The following is a 13,397-nucleotide window of genomic DNA, read 5'->3' on the forward strand; positions in this document are numbered from 1 at the left end:
CTCTCAGTCTAAAGTTTAAGAAAATATTAGCATAATCACTTATCAAATTTTAAAATAATTAAGCTTCTAGACAATAAACTTTAAGGAGTGCCAACCCGCTCATTTTTGTTTCTCTCTTCCTCCCCACTCTGCCAACCTTCAGGCTTACGAGAGGCCCCAGAAACACTCAGTGCTTCACTATGACCCAGGCCTCTCACAGGGCTTCACCAGTGACACCTTAAAACCAAAGCACCAGCAAAAAAGCAGCAGCCAGAACCACATGGACTGGTCTACCAACTCTGACAGTGGACCCGCCACTCAGAATTGCTTCATCAGTCCAGAGTCTGGCCGAGACACTGCAAGCACCAGCAAGATCCCAGCTCTTGAACCCGTGGCTTCCTTTGCAAAGGCCCAGAGTAAGAAAGGCAATACAGGGAACACCCGGAGTCAGTTGTCCAGCAGCAGCAAAGATCTTCTCTTGGGGAATGTGGTACCATCTCCCAGCAGCCACAGCTCCCCAGCTCCCACTAGCAACTCTGCTGAGTGCAATGGACTCCAGCCACTGGGAGATCAAGATGGAGGAGGAACAAAGGAGCTCCCTGAACCACCCACTATAGGTAGCAAGAAAAAGTCCAATAAAAAAGATGTGATCAGTCAAACCATACCAAACTCAGATTTGGATTGGGTCAAAAGTGCCCAGAAAGCATTTGAAAATGCAGAAGGGAAAAGAGAGGGTTACTCTGCAGAGAATGCTCAAGAGGGATCCCCGAGCCGGCAGGGTATCAGCACCGTCAGTACTCCTGAAAATGATTCCAGTCATGTCCGGATTACTATCCCCATAAAGACACCTTCTCTGGATCCAACCAACCATAAGAGGAAAAAGAGGCAGTCCATTAAGGCTGTGGTAGAAAAAATCATCCCTGAGAAAGCACTGGCTTCCGGGATTGCTATGAGCAGCGAAGTCGTTAACAGGATCCTTTCCAACTCGGAGGGAAGCAAGAAAGAGCCTCGTGTCCCCAAGTTAGGAAAGATGATTGAGAATGAGTCCCCCTCGGCTGGCCTGGAAACAGGTGGCAATACTGAGAAAACTGTCCCTGGAGGTGTGTCCAAGCAGAGGAAACCACCCATGATCATGACGTCACCAACGCGCACAGAGCACTCTCCCTCCGGAAAGCTGCCTGAAATCCAGCACCCCAAGTTTGCTGCAAAGAGGCGGTGTAGCAAAGCAAAACCCCCAGCTATGCTGCGGGAGGCGGTCCTAGCGACTGCCGACAAACTGATGGTGGAGCCACCGTCTGCTTACCCCATAACCCCTTCCAGCCCTCTCTACACCAACACGGATAGTCTGACTGTCATCACACCAGTGAAAAAGAAGCGGGGACGACCAAAGAAGCAGCCTCTGCTCACGGTGGAGACCATCCATGAAGGGACGTCCACTAGCCCAGTTAGTCCTATCAGCAGAGAGTTTCCTGGCACCAAGAAACGAAAGAGGCGGCGCAATTTGGCTAAGTTGGCCCAGTTAGTGCCGGGAGAGGACAAACCTATGAGTGAGATGAAATTTCACAAAAAGGTTGGAAAGCTTGGTGTGTTGGATAAGAAGACCATCAAAACCATCAATAAGATGAAGACACTCAAGAGGAAAAACATTCTAAATCAGATCTTGTCCTGTTCCAGCAGTGTGGCCCTAAAGGCCAAAGCTCCCCCAGAGACCAGTCCTGGGGCAGCATCATCGATTGAAAGCAAACTGGGCAAGCAGATTAATGTCAGCAAGAGAGGGACCATCTACATTGGCAAGAAGAGGGGCAGGAAACCAAGAACAGAGCTGCCTCCCCCATCCGAAGAACCTAAAACAGCCATCAAGCACCCCAGGCCTGTTTCTAGCCAGCCGGATGTCCCAGCCGTGCCTTCCAACTTTCAGTCACTTGTGGCTTCTTCACCAGCAGCTATGCACCCCCTTTCAACACAGTTAGGGGGGTCCAATGGCAACCTGAGCCCCGCCAGCACTGAAACCAATTTTTCAGAATTGAAAACTATGCCAAACCTCCAGCCCATCAGTGCTCTTCCAACCAAAACCCAGAAGGGAATCCATAGTGGAACTTGGAAGCTGTCTCCACCCAGGCTGATGGCCAACTCTCCTTCACACCTTTGCGAGATTAGCTCACTGAAGGAGATCACCTTGTCCCCTGTGAGTGAGTCCCACAGTGAGGAGACCATCCCGAGCGACAGTGGCATTGGGACAGACAACAACAGCACCTCTGACCAAGCAGAGAAAAGTTCAGAGTCCCGACGGAGGTACTCTTTCGACTTCTGTGCCCTGGACAACCCGGAGGCCATTCCGTCCGACACCAGCACAAAGAACCGGCACGGCCACCGGCAGAAGCATCTCATTGTGGACACGTTTCTGGCCCACGAGAGCCTCAAGAAGCCAAAGCACAAGAGGAAAAGGAAAAGCCTGCAGAACCGCGACGATCTCCAGTTTCTGGCTGAGCTGGAAGAGCTCATCACCAAATTTCAAGTGTTCAGGATTTCCCACCGGGGTTACACTTTTTACCATGAGAACCCGTACCCCAGCATCTTTAGGATCAACTTTGATCACTATTACCCGGTGCCATATATCCAGTATGACCCATTGCTCTATCTTCGTAGGACTTCAGATTTGAAGTCAAAGAAGAAGCGTGGTAGGCCTGCAAAAACCAATGACACCATGACAAAGGTGCCTTTTTTACAGGGGTTCAGCTACCCTATTCCCAGTGGAAGTTACTATGCACCCTATGGAATGCCTTACACATCAATGCCTATGATGAACCTCGGTTACTACGGCCAGTATCCAGCTCCTCTGTACCTTTCGCACACACTTGGAGCAGCGTCCCCCTTCATGAGGCCAACGGTGCCACCACCTCAGTTCCACACAGGTTCCCATGTAAAGATGTCTGGAGGAACAAAACACAAAGCCAAGCACGGAGTACACTTGCAGGGAACGGTAGGCATAGGCCTCGGTGACATCCAGCCATCCCTGAACCCTCCCAAGGTGGGCGGGGCCGCCCTGTCGAGCAGTCGGCTCCACAAGAGGAAACATAAACACAAGCATAAGCACAAGGAGGACCGAATCCTAGGGACCCACGACAATCTGAGTGGTCTCTTTGCAGGCAAAGCGACAGGCTTCTCCAGCCACCTCCTGAGTGAGCGGCTGAGCAGTGCAGATAAGGAGCTCCCGTTGGTGAGCGAGAAGACCAAGCATAAGGAGAGACAGAAGCACCAGCATGGTGACACCGGCCACAAGGTTTCAAAGGGCAGCTTTGAAGTGGACACCCTGTCCACCCTGTCACTTTCTGATGCCCAGCATTGGACACAGGCTAAGGACAAAGGAGACTTGAGCAGCGAGCCCGTGGACTCGTGTGCTAAAAGGTACTCTGGCGGGGACGGCAGCGGCACAAGAGCGGAGAGTCTAGATGTGTTCAGCGAAATGAATCCTTCCGGTGACAAGTGGGAGAGTGACCTGTGTGGGAGCAAGAGGAGGAGCTTCGAAGGCTTTGGGACGTACAGGGAAAAGGACATCCAAGCCTTCAAGATGAGCCGCAAGGAGAGAAGTTCCTTTGAGTCCTCCATGTCTCCAGGTAAGACCACAGTTTTCTCGAGACTTGGTTTGCCCAGTTGCTTAAGTCCTGGCCTTTGCAATGTGAACACCAGTCATGTTGGGCACCTAGCATTCACTGTTTTACAAAAGGGGCGGAGCTAAATGCAAATAGGTCACCTTGCATATTTGAATATGCTTTGTATTCCATATACTGTTTACATGGCATTGGCTTTCTCTTCCCCCAAAGCCAATGCCGAGAGACAGCCTTAGTAATTATCCAAGTGACAGACATAAGTGATACGATTGTCCTTTTGTTCTTGCTGTTTTGGTTTGGTTCAGTTTTTTGGGACAGGGTTTTCTCTGTGTAGCCCTTACTGTCCTGGAACTCACTCCGTAGTCCAGGTCAGCTTAGAACTCAGAGATCCTTCTGCCTTTGCCACCCAAGTGCTGGGACTAAAGCCGTGTGCCACCGTTGCCTAGTTTACAGTTGTACTTTGTAGTAAAGATCCTAATTACAAGGTACAGTTTGAGGCTCTAAAACCCACTAGACTACCAACAAAATCTTAAGAATGCCAAGGCTGAAAGAGTGGCATTGAGTGCATATACCATGCCGTCGGTAGAAGTCACCTGTCTTAAGTCTACCACAAAGTGATTGGAAGCTAATGATCAGAGAATCCTGAGGTCTAACCAATCAGGGAGCCCCAGTCCTAAACCATATTACGGATTCTTCACCAAGAGCTTTGGACAAGCTGCCCCAGTCAGGATCCCAAAGTGAAACCTAGACAACATTCACAATCTTGCTTCCACGTACTAAATGGAAGAGGCTTGGAGAAAGGTACTTTGTCCCTCCTTTATAAACGGAGCCATATCCCTGTGATTTCTAGCACACCCACTAAACTGGGATTTTTGCTCACCAATGTCTAAACGAATATGTTCATTGCTACAAGAAAAATCTCACTCTCTGTCAGTTACTGGCAGAATCTCTTTGCTAACCCTCCCAGTCCACACAAATCCTTTCCTGCCATGGAGTTTTACAATTTGGCAAACATATCCATGCTTCCCTGTTTGTATAGTACATAAATGTTAAGACTCTGAAGAGTACGTAATTACTTGGAAAATAGTAGAAATATCTTTAATGAGAAATGAAAGAGATTAAAAGAATATCTTGCAGGCAATATTCTCTTGTCCCCAAATGGTGTGAAAAACTCTGGCCAAACGCTGGTTTTAAAGAACTCATTGCACACTGTGAAGATGTGGATATAATATGTTCTCTCTGTTTATGGTGCATGAATCTCACTTGCCCTCTGCCTTCCTGGGGAGTCCACAGTTAGTGACTGTGAAAACATTCTATTCAAAAAGAATGACATATTCTTTCTAGACCAACAACTCTCAGTTAGAACTGACTAATGATTGCGTCAGGTTTCTGTCTGTGAGTTATTGTAGTAGTAGATTGTCTTCTTCATGAAAGGAGAAAATTCATAGTTAACCTGGATTCTGTGACAATGATGAAGGTTCCAATGGTCCATATATCCTGCATGCAAAGAGCACCTCTGCTTTGCCATTTCTCATTCAGAGACTTCTTTGAAGGTACCCGGTTTCTTGAAGAGCCTAAATGGAGCCCATGTGACATGGGGTACAGTATCAACCATGGACATGGAGAATGTTCGTATCTTCCAGCAGTATAGCACTGATCTACTCATCTGTCACTCAAAGAAGAGAACCAGAATCCTTGTGAATAATGTGATTTGAGTCCCTGAAGTTGTTTTCTATACATTCCTTGATAGAATGTTGTATGCAGTCCTAGCATATAGATACACATTAAGTATTGTTTATCCAAAATGCTTGAGACCAGAATATTTTAAATTTCAGGGTTTTTTTTATTTTCAAATATTTGCATTTAAATAATGATACATCTTGGGGATAAGAATGAGGTCTAAACAAAAACTTTATATATACTTCATATGTAGCATATACACATAGCCTGAAAATAATTTAATATAACCTTTTAAGGAATTTTTGGTGGGAAATTGCATTTATAGTATGAGATTTTTCTAATTGTGTCATATTGGTATTTAAAATGATTTGTGTTTTGGAGTATTTTAGATTCTGGTTTTTCACATAAGTTATGCTTAATGCTATGCTATTATTTCTCATTGAGAAATATAAACACAGGACTCATAGAGAGCAGTGTCTGACCTGTCCACGGTCACACAGCTGTCCGTTCTGTTGCTAAGCAAGCCTGGCTTTGGTCTACGGCAGTGAAGTCCCACCACAGCTCATGTACTGACTGGGGATAAGCCCAGAACACAGACCTGGTTCCAAGCTGAGTGTCCCCATGTGTCGCTATTGCCTTCCGGATCGCATCTGTCCCCCAGTGGCATTCCCTTTGCTAAGGTGATGCTGTCCAATGATCACGTGACAATTGAGGAAGAAGACAATGAAGGGAAGAATAAATTGTTGTTTCATGTAGTCTCTGACTTGTGAAGGGTCCCTCATTGTTCCCTTCTAAACATGGTGTGGTTTTCTGAGGCGTTTTGCCACTGCTTTGTGTCCATCTCTGGCTAGTTATCTGACTAATGCTCCCCCACTCCAACTCATTAATGAATCATAATCACTGATGGCTTCTATGCCTAAGTCACTTATATTTGATGCCTCTGCTCATCTTGGAATAGTTCTTCCCTTTCATCCCTTGACCTGTCCATGCCTGTGTCCCAAATGCCCTCTCTATTTCTGCAGCCCAAAGCATCAGGCAAAAAATTGTCCTTGGCTATACTCAGAAAACTGTCTAACGGGCATCTTCCTTAATGTGAAAATTTCAAAAATGTGTGAAGTCCCATGAAAAGCTATGAAGCAGGTGAGGTGAAGGGGATAGTATGGGAGCCATGAAGAGCTTCCGGAAACTGTATTCAAGTGGAGGTTTGGGTTGAACTGGACAATACAGACACTCAAGATGGGAAACACCCGCGCTTTCCGCAGCTTCCCTCCCTGCCCCCTTTGGTACTCTATGCTGGATTCATTTCCTCCCCCTCTGAACGTCCCATTTCACACGGGCAGTTCTTCTCTAAAATAGATACAGCCCCTCTACAGTTGTTGTTCTATAGCCTACTGAGGACCAGATTTAGGAGCTTAGCAGAAAGAGGGTTTTTACGCCCTCCCTGAGATCAGAGCTGTTGAGAGGCACCATATAAATGTAAGTCGTTACCATTATGGAGAAAGGAATTAGAGACCCCATTTAGCAAAGGCAGCGGTTGCACACTCCATTTCATCCTTCCTGCTTGGCAAATCCTTCATTCCCCATACCCTGGCTCAGCCAAGGATTGCATTGTCTCACGAGCTCCCTCACAACACGCTCAGCTTATAGTTGTGCAAGTCCTTTTCTGTTTTTCATCTTTCTCTCCCTCCACACCTTCAGTTCAGAAGGCTGTGACTCTCTGGGTCCACATTATAGGTGTATGCTATCCGCTAAATCGTCATTCTTTAAAGTGCTTGATTTGTGTCAAAAATGCATAAAAAGAGTAGGAAAAGACAGTCTCAGATTGGGAATTATCAGTATTTGAGTCTATCTGCCACCAGGCAGCACTGTCCCCCTAGTGCGCATAGGCTTCCAGAGGAGCAAACCTGTCCAGAGTCAGCAACACATAGTTAGAATTCTGCCACGTGCCTTCCAAGTTGAGTCCCTGTAGGAGGTGGAAGAATTCTTCTGTGTGAGTCAAGATGCTTCTTCTTCAGATTGCATGGAATCAACCTTTGCATTTTTTTTTTTTTTTTGGTTTTTCGAGACAGGGTTTCTCTGTGGCTTTGGAGCCTGTCCTGGAACTAGCTCTTGTAGACCAGGCTGGTCTCGAACTCACAATCTTTGCATATTTTGACCTAAAATTCTGCCATGTGTGAGACATCACAACTGAACCTGCTCTCTAGGCTCCTCTCAAATAATGGAAAATCAGTAACAGTTTATTTACATAGGGTACCTTTTGGTCCAATGCCAGCCTTCATCCCCAAACGTCATGGTGAATGGAGGTTGAGAATTATTCCTGAGTTCACCTCCCAGATATCAGGATCCTCCCACATAGGTAACTGGATTTCCCGGAGCCTGGCCCTCCCTACTTCTCCTGGTGGCTTCTGTCTTGCTCTTGGCCAGCTCCTCTTATCAGCACTGCAGGGCATTTGGGGAGGCAGAATCTGCTGTCTCTCACCGCCAAGACAGGGGTACCCGTGCCAGAGCAGCACGAAAACCCCTCCAAGCAGTTATCCAGAACAAGGAGCTGGTCATGTGGACGAGATGTCAGGAATGCCTTATAAAGAAGCCTGCGAGGACTGAGGAAGAGGCTTGGGAGGGAGAAGGACACTTGTGAGAGGAAGAAGTGCAGACCGTAAAAAGGACAGTAATAAATGGAGACCGGGTGAAGTATAATTTGCGTTACCTTAATCCAAACTAAACGGCATGTCCTCCTGCAGGAAGAGATGAAAAATTAATTAAGTAATAGCTGTACTATAGCTTGGATGGGATTGCCAGTGTCTGTCCAGTGTCATCCCCTACTCTACCTCCTCACTGGGCCTCCTTCTGTTCCCTCAGCTTCTCACGTGGGCCTGTGATAGTAAAGGTTCTGACTAAGCTTCAGCCTAGGATTCTGAAACTCTCAAGTCTATTACAGTGAAATTTGAATATGAACACAAACTCAGCAACAGGCAGTTTGGAAGAAAAACTGCTAAAGTATTAGCCAAAACATTGTCTCTTCAATGAAGTTTCAATGGAGTCCATGAATAAATCCATGAGCCTCACTTTAGGCATTTGACCTCACCTCTTTAGAAAGGTTAAGCTCCTCCCACCCAGGTTCCACAGACAAATGAGCTTGCTCCTGATGCAGGCTGAAGCCAAAGGCACACTAATGTGACCAATTATGTGGGGACAGACAGAGAATGTTTAGACTCTGAATTTTAAAATCTTGATGGAGATTAAACACTTTGTTTGGCTGTTGTGTATACAGACTTAAAAAGATCAAGTGTCTTATCCAATGGTGTGTATCTAATTGTTTGGTCCCCAGGTCATCTCAGGGGACACATGTTTCAGAGTAGAAGCAACCCTGATAAGAGTCATTTTATTTCATTTCCCTGTCTTTACCCTTGCATCTACTTATTTTATTTATCCTCCCAAGATTTTGCCTAAATGTTCCTTTTTGAAAACCAAAAATTGATCAAATTTAATATTATAATATAACTTACTGGCAAAAATTAATAAAAACAAAACTTAGGTACATAACATCTCTTTTGTAGCCCGGCAATCAGGCAGCAATGGTGCCCTGAGAACATGATGTCCCTGGGCTATTTATCTTCCCACAGTTGGCAAACACACTCCTGTCCTGTCAGAAGTTTTATGCATAGGTTGTGGGATTAGGGAGTTATGCAGACCCACGTGTGGGCACAAAGAAGTTAAAATAGCCATAGACATGGCATTAAAGCCCCATGGAGCCCTTGTTGGCTAGAGAAATCAGTACAGTGCGCCTTCCAAAGACAAGAGAAGCAGCCGCTCGAAGACTCTAAAGCAAGACCTTTTCCTCGTGTACGTGAGCAAGTAGGATTGAAGATTTGCTGGGACTATGGCCTGGCATTGAGACACCTAGCATTTAATGCGGATGGACAAAGTCTCTAGGGAAATGGCTAAGACAAGAAAACAGTGTTTAGTGCTCAGAATGCACTGGGCAGTGGTGACACATGCCTTTATATCAGCGCTTAGGAGGCAGAGGCAGGTGGATCTCTGAGCTTGAGGCCAGCTTCCTCTACAGAGTTTCAGGACAACCAGAGCTATGAAAAAAAGCTCTGTCTTGAAAAATGAAAAAGAGGAAAAAAAGAATGCACTATACATTTTGGTATAATTCTAGGAACAATTTTAAAATGATTAGCTCAAAAGTTTTGCTACCAGGGAGTTTATGGGTCAGGGGTTCCTTTAGAAGAGGAAAAGAACCAACTATAAGGCATCACCGTTGTAAAGCAAACCGAAAGTTCCAGGGGAACGGTATGAACAGAACAAAATAACAACAGGGGCTGTCCACCTGATGTGAGACCACTCTATGCTCTCACTAGAGGAAGGAGAGGTCAGGGGAGGGCATATTCCTTTCCCATCTGAGATGGGTTTCTTGGTGAAGTCATATTCCTGGTGATATATGAGCAAACACATCTATTCAATCTCACTAGGAGTCCGAGGACAGACCAAAGTAAGACTATCACCAAATCCCACCTTGGTGATCTCATCAATGAGATTTACTGGAGTTATGGTAAAGATTATGGGTGAGATGTTATTTGCAGAGGCAGAAATGACTCGAACACAGCCGTGTCAACAAAGCCTACCCCAGAATGCATAGTGACTCATGAAATAGAGAAACCTGGAACCACCTGGGACTCCACATGTTGGAGACTGGCTTTTCTGGGCAGTGTAATTGGTCTGAGCCTCTTCTCCAAGGCAGCTAAGCTGGCCTCTGTCTCTTCTAGGAAGCTCTCCTGGTTGGACACCATCTCTCAGCAGTCCTTCTTGTTCACAGACGCTTGGGGAAGCCTAATGAATGTGATCAGTTTCAGGAAATTTCTCAAGCTTCTGAATTGTCCCCTTCCCAAGTTTAAAGAGCTTCCTAGCAAAGTAGAATGCTTCATATCCCTTTAGAACATCCTGTGTCTTAAGGAGCTAGCCTCCAAGATGGAAGAATTTAGGAGGAAATTGCTATACAATCATCCTAAAGGAGAGAAGAAGCATTTGGAGAAGGGAAATGGGGAGGGTGTTGGGAGTATTGGCAGGAGCGACCCCAAAATGGGCCCATATGTACAAAGATTTAGCAAAAGAGTATTGGACCATGATGCTTAGTTCTGTTTCATTGAAGTCTAAATCTGTAGCTCTGGAATCATGGGAAATAACATAACAAAAGACCAAGATCATCTCTCAAAGGGTCTTTCCCCATGTTTACAGATTCACATTTAATTAAGTAGCAAGTGAGGAACTACTTTTTAATCCTGTGAAAGATATTAGATTTTTATCTTTCTTGGTCCCTCTCCCCAACCTGTCCTGACTGAATTTGTCCAATCTTTGTACTATCCCCATGTTTTTGCAAGTTTCTCCTGTCTTGTTTGAATGGTATCTACAATACTACCCCCTATCCCAGATTATAAATATAACAAAGACATTACTACCCAAGCAAATGTTCAAACAAAAACGTTAACACAGAGCAGTGTTGATCCATTTTATCTTTTCTTTTCTAAGTATTTGGGATTTTTTTTATATTATTCTATGTGTATGACTGCTTGCCTGACTATACTTACACATTCTACTTCCCTGCCTGATATCTATGGTGGCCCGAAGATGACATTGTGTTCCCTGGGACTGCAGTGTTCCTTGGGACTGGAGTTAGAGATGGTTGTGAGCTATCACGTGGGTTCTGAAAATAAAACCCAGTTCCTCTCTAAGAGGAACAAGGACCTTAACCTCTGGGCTGACTCTCCAGCCCCTCATTTTATCTTTCTAGCTAGTAAAGGGTTGTTCTAATATTTTGGTCCCAGGCAATCTGGAGACTCACGGTACATGAACCAAATTATAGCAAGTGAACATTCTGGTGAGGCAATGAGCCCAACATTAACTCAGAGGCTGTCAGTACATTGCAGAGCTAGATAGTAACCAAAGAAGAAAATTGTAGAGAACGAAGAAGCAGATGGAAGAGAGGATGGGTGGTCTCCCTTAAACAGAGACTGGATGAGAGAAAATCATGGAAGCTGGAAGAAGGAATACAGAAATGCTAGAGAAAAGCTGAGGGACCAGAGACGGGACCTAAGAAATGCAGTAGAGAGCCGGAAGTGGAGGAGCCCACAAAGGATGTAGCAAGATATAGTTTGCGTGAGCATATTGATGGCCTAGAAGACAAGAGAGATGTTTATAAATGTTTATAATTATTTATTAGGTGCATAAGTGTTTGTGGGTTGGCAGGCTGTTTATCAGATCCAGATGCAAAGTTCATGAGTGAGTAGTGATGCCGCTGTTTTCGCGGGTTCCTAGATAACTGGAAACCTAAACAAGGACAAGGTCAGCGTCCTCCTTACTGTGGTTTCACTCTCTTTGTAGCCTACAGAACTAAAAGGTTCTAGAGCAGAAAAAGATGAAAAGGATTATATGCCAGCTCCCATTCCCCACCCATTCCCCACAACTGGTGAATTGTGACAATGATAATGACGATTTGAAAACTCCTGAAACTTTTTATTTGTACTGCCATGGAAAGCAGTTGTGACACCATGATACACAGAGGAATACCCAGATAAATGCATCTGTCCCTGAACATTTTATATGCTCAAAACCTTCTCCTGATCCTCCAGAGCTCTTTACTACTGTGTAAAGTTTATTCACACTTAAAATCATTTCAAAACTGTATTTTGTGGCATGTGACAAATTCTAATAGTTAGGAGTAGAGACAAGAAGATCAAGATGACCATAAGATCATCTTAGCTTCATTGTGAGTTTGAGGGTAGTTTCAGTCTTTATTCCAACAAAACAACAAATAATGAAAAATAAAAAATGAGTGTAAACTCTTCATTCGTTCATCACATAGTATAGTGAAAAGAGCAATTAGGGGGAAACAGAAGACAATAAAAAACAGGGGTGAGAATTGACCATGTACACACACACACGTATGCATACATGCATGCATACATACATGCATGCATACACACAACAACCAGAGTCAATATAAGCCAAGTGAAAGCCATGCTAATTCAATGGCCAACAATGAAAACTATGAGGATCCAGAATCTGAAATAACAATATGTTCAGTGAAGGATATACCCTGAATCTAGGAGAGTAGTATACAGTGAAAGAATCTCACCGCAGCAGCAGGTGGATGGACCGCACAGTTGAGGATACAAACTAGGACGCAAGATGATACCCACCTAGACTGAAACTTGCAGTTCAGTGAGGATGGTTTTGTAAGTGGCATGGTTTTCATAGAATAAACAACTGTATCATGCATGAAGGGGGGATACATTAAAATTAAAGAATAATGACCCTAAAAAGTATTGAACTTGGTGCTAAGGTGTGAGCTGAAATGATACAGTACAAGGAACCATGCCTATATCCCCAAGGACATTAACTACTACAAACATACAGAGGTTGATACAGACACAATCAGTGGTTAGAATCATGGAAGTTCACATGTCTAATGGCTAGAAAACAAAATTTACATGCTGTACTATTGCGTAAGGATTCAGAGTAAGTTATATCAAGAAGAAGTTATATCAAGAGCACAGGTGAAGGTGGGTCAGCCGTGGAACAGGTACAATAGGCTCTGTTGTGGTTCCCATCTTTCATGGAGAACTGGGATGGAAGAGGTGGGTTTTTTCTCCTCCTCTAACAATTTCCCTCCCTGTCCCCCTTTAAATGTCCACCATATATAAGAATGTATTTGTTTTACTTTATCATATTTCATTTAAAAAAATAAGATCAATAGCAAAAGCATTTCTTTTATAGGGTGTAACTCTTTATTCTGCTGTATGTTTTCTTTACGTTTGTTTTAACCATGCACAAAAGTATCAATTGTCTAATATGTATAGGAAATAGTCTTGGATAGTTCGGGAACAATAATTACGTAAAAGACACCTTTCTATCCTTGAGAGGCGTGTCATAATCCTGCAGGTCTGTATTCATCTGTCATGCAACCTTGTACTCTGTGAGTGCTAAGAACGATTTTTTCTCCTCGAGATCTCAGCAACAAGAAAAGAGAATTCCCTGCCCGGAACTGTTTGGATTGAGGGCATCTTCTAGTGCATTCCTACAACAGTATGGCCCTTGAGAGGACTGCAGGTTACAAGGGAAACACCACAA

At 44.5% G+C, this 13,397-nt stretch overlaps 1 protein-coding gene across 1 annotated transcript in view; it reads left to right on the plus strand.

The window, feature by feature from the left end:
• Setbp1 (SET binding protein 1) overlaps positions 1-13,397 on the plus strand; it is a 336,450-nt gene that overhangs the window by 226,730 nt on the left and 96,323 nt on the right. Inside the window, exon 4 of the mRNA XM_075968205.1 lies at positions 143-3,593. Coding sequence (XP_075824320.1) covers positions 143-3,593 — 3,451 coding nt within the window. The remainder of the gene's footprint in view (positions 1-142; positions 3,594-13,397) is intronic.

The sequence above is a fragment of the Microtus pennsylvanicus genome, chromosome 4 (assembly GCF_037038515.1).
Source record: "Microtus pennsylvanicus isolate mMicPen1 chromosome 4, mMicPen1.hap1, whole genome shotgun sequence".
NCBI lineage: Eukaryota > Metazoa > Chordata > Mammalia > Rodentia > Cricetidae > Microtus > Microtus pennsylvanicus.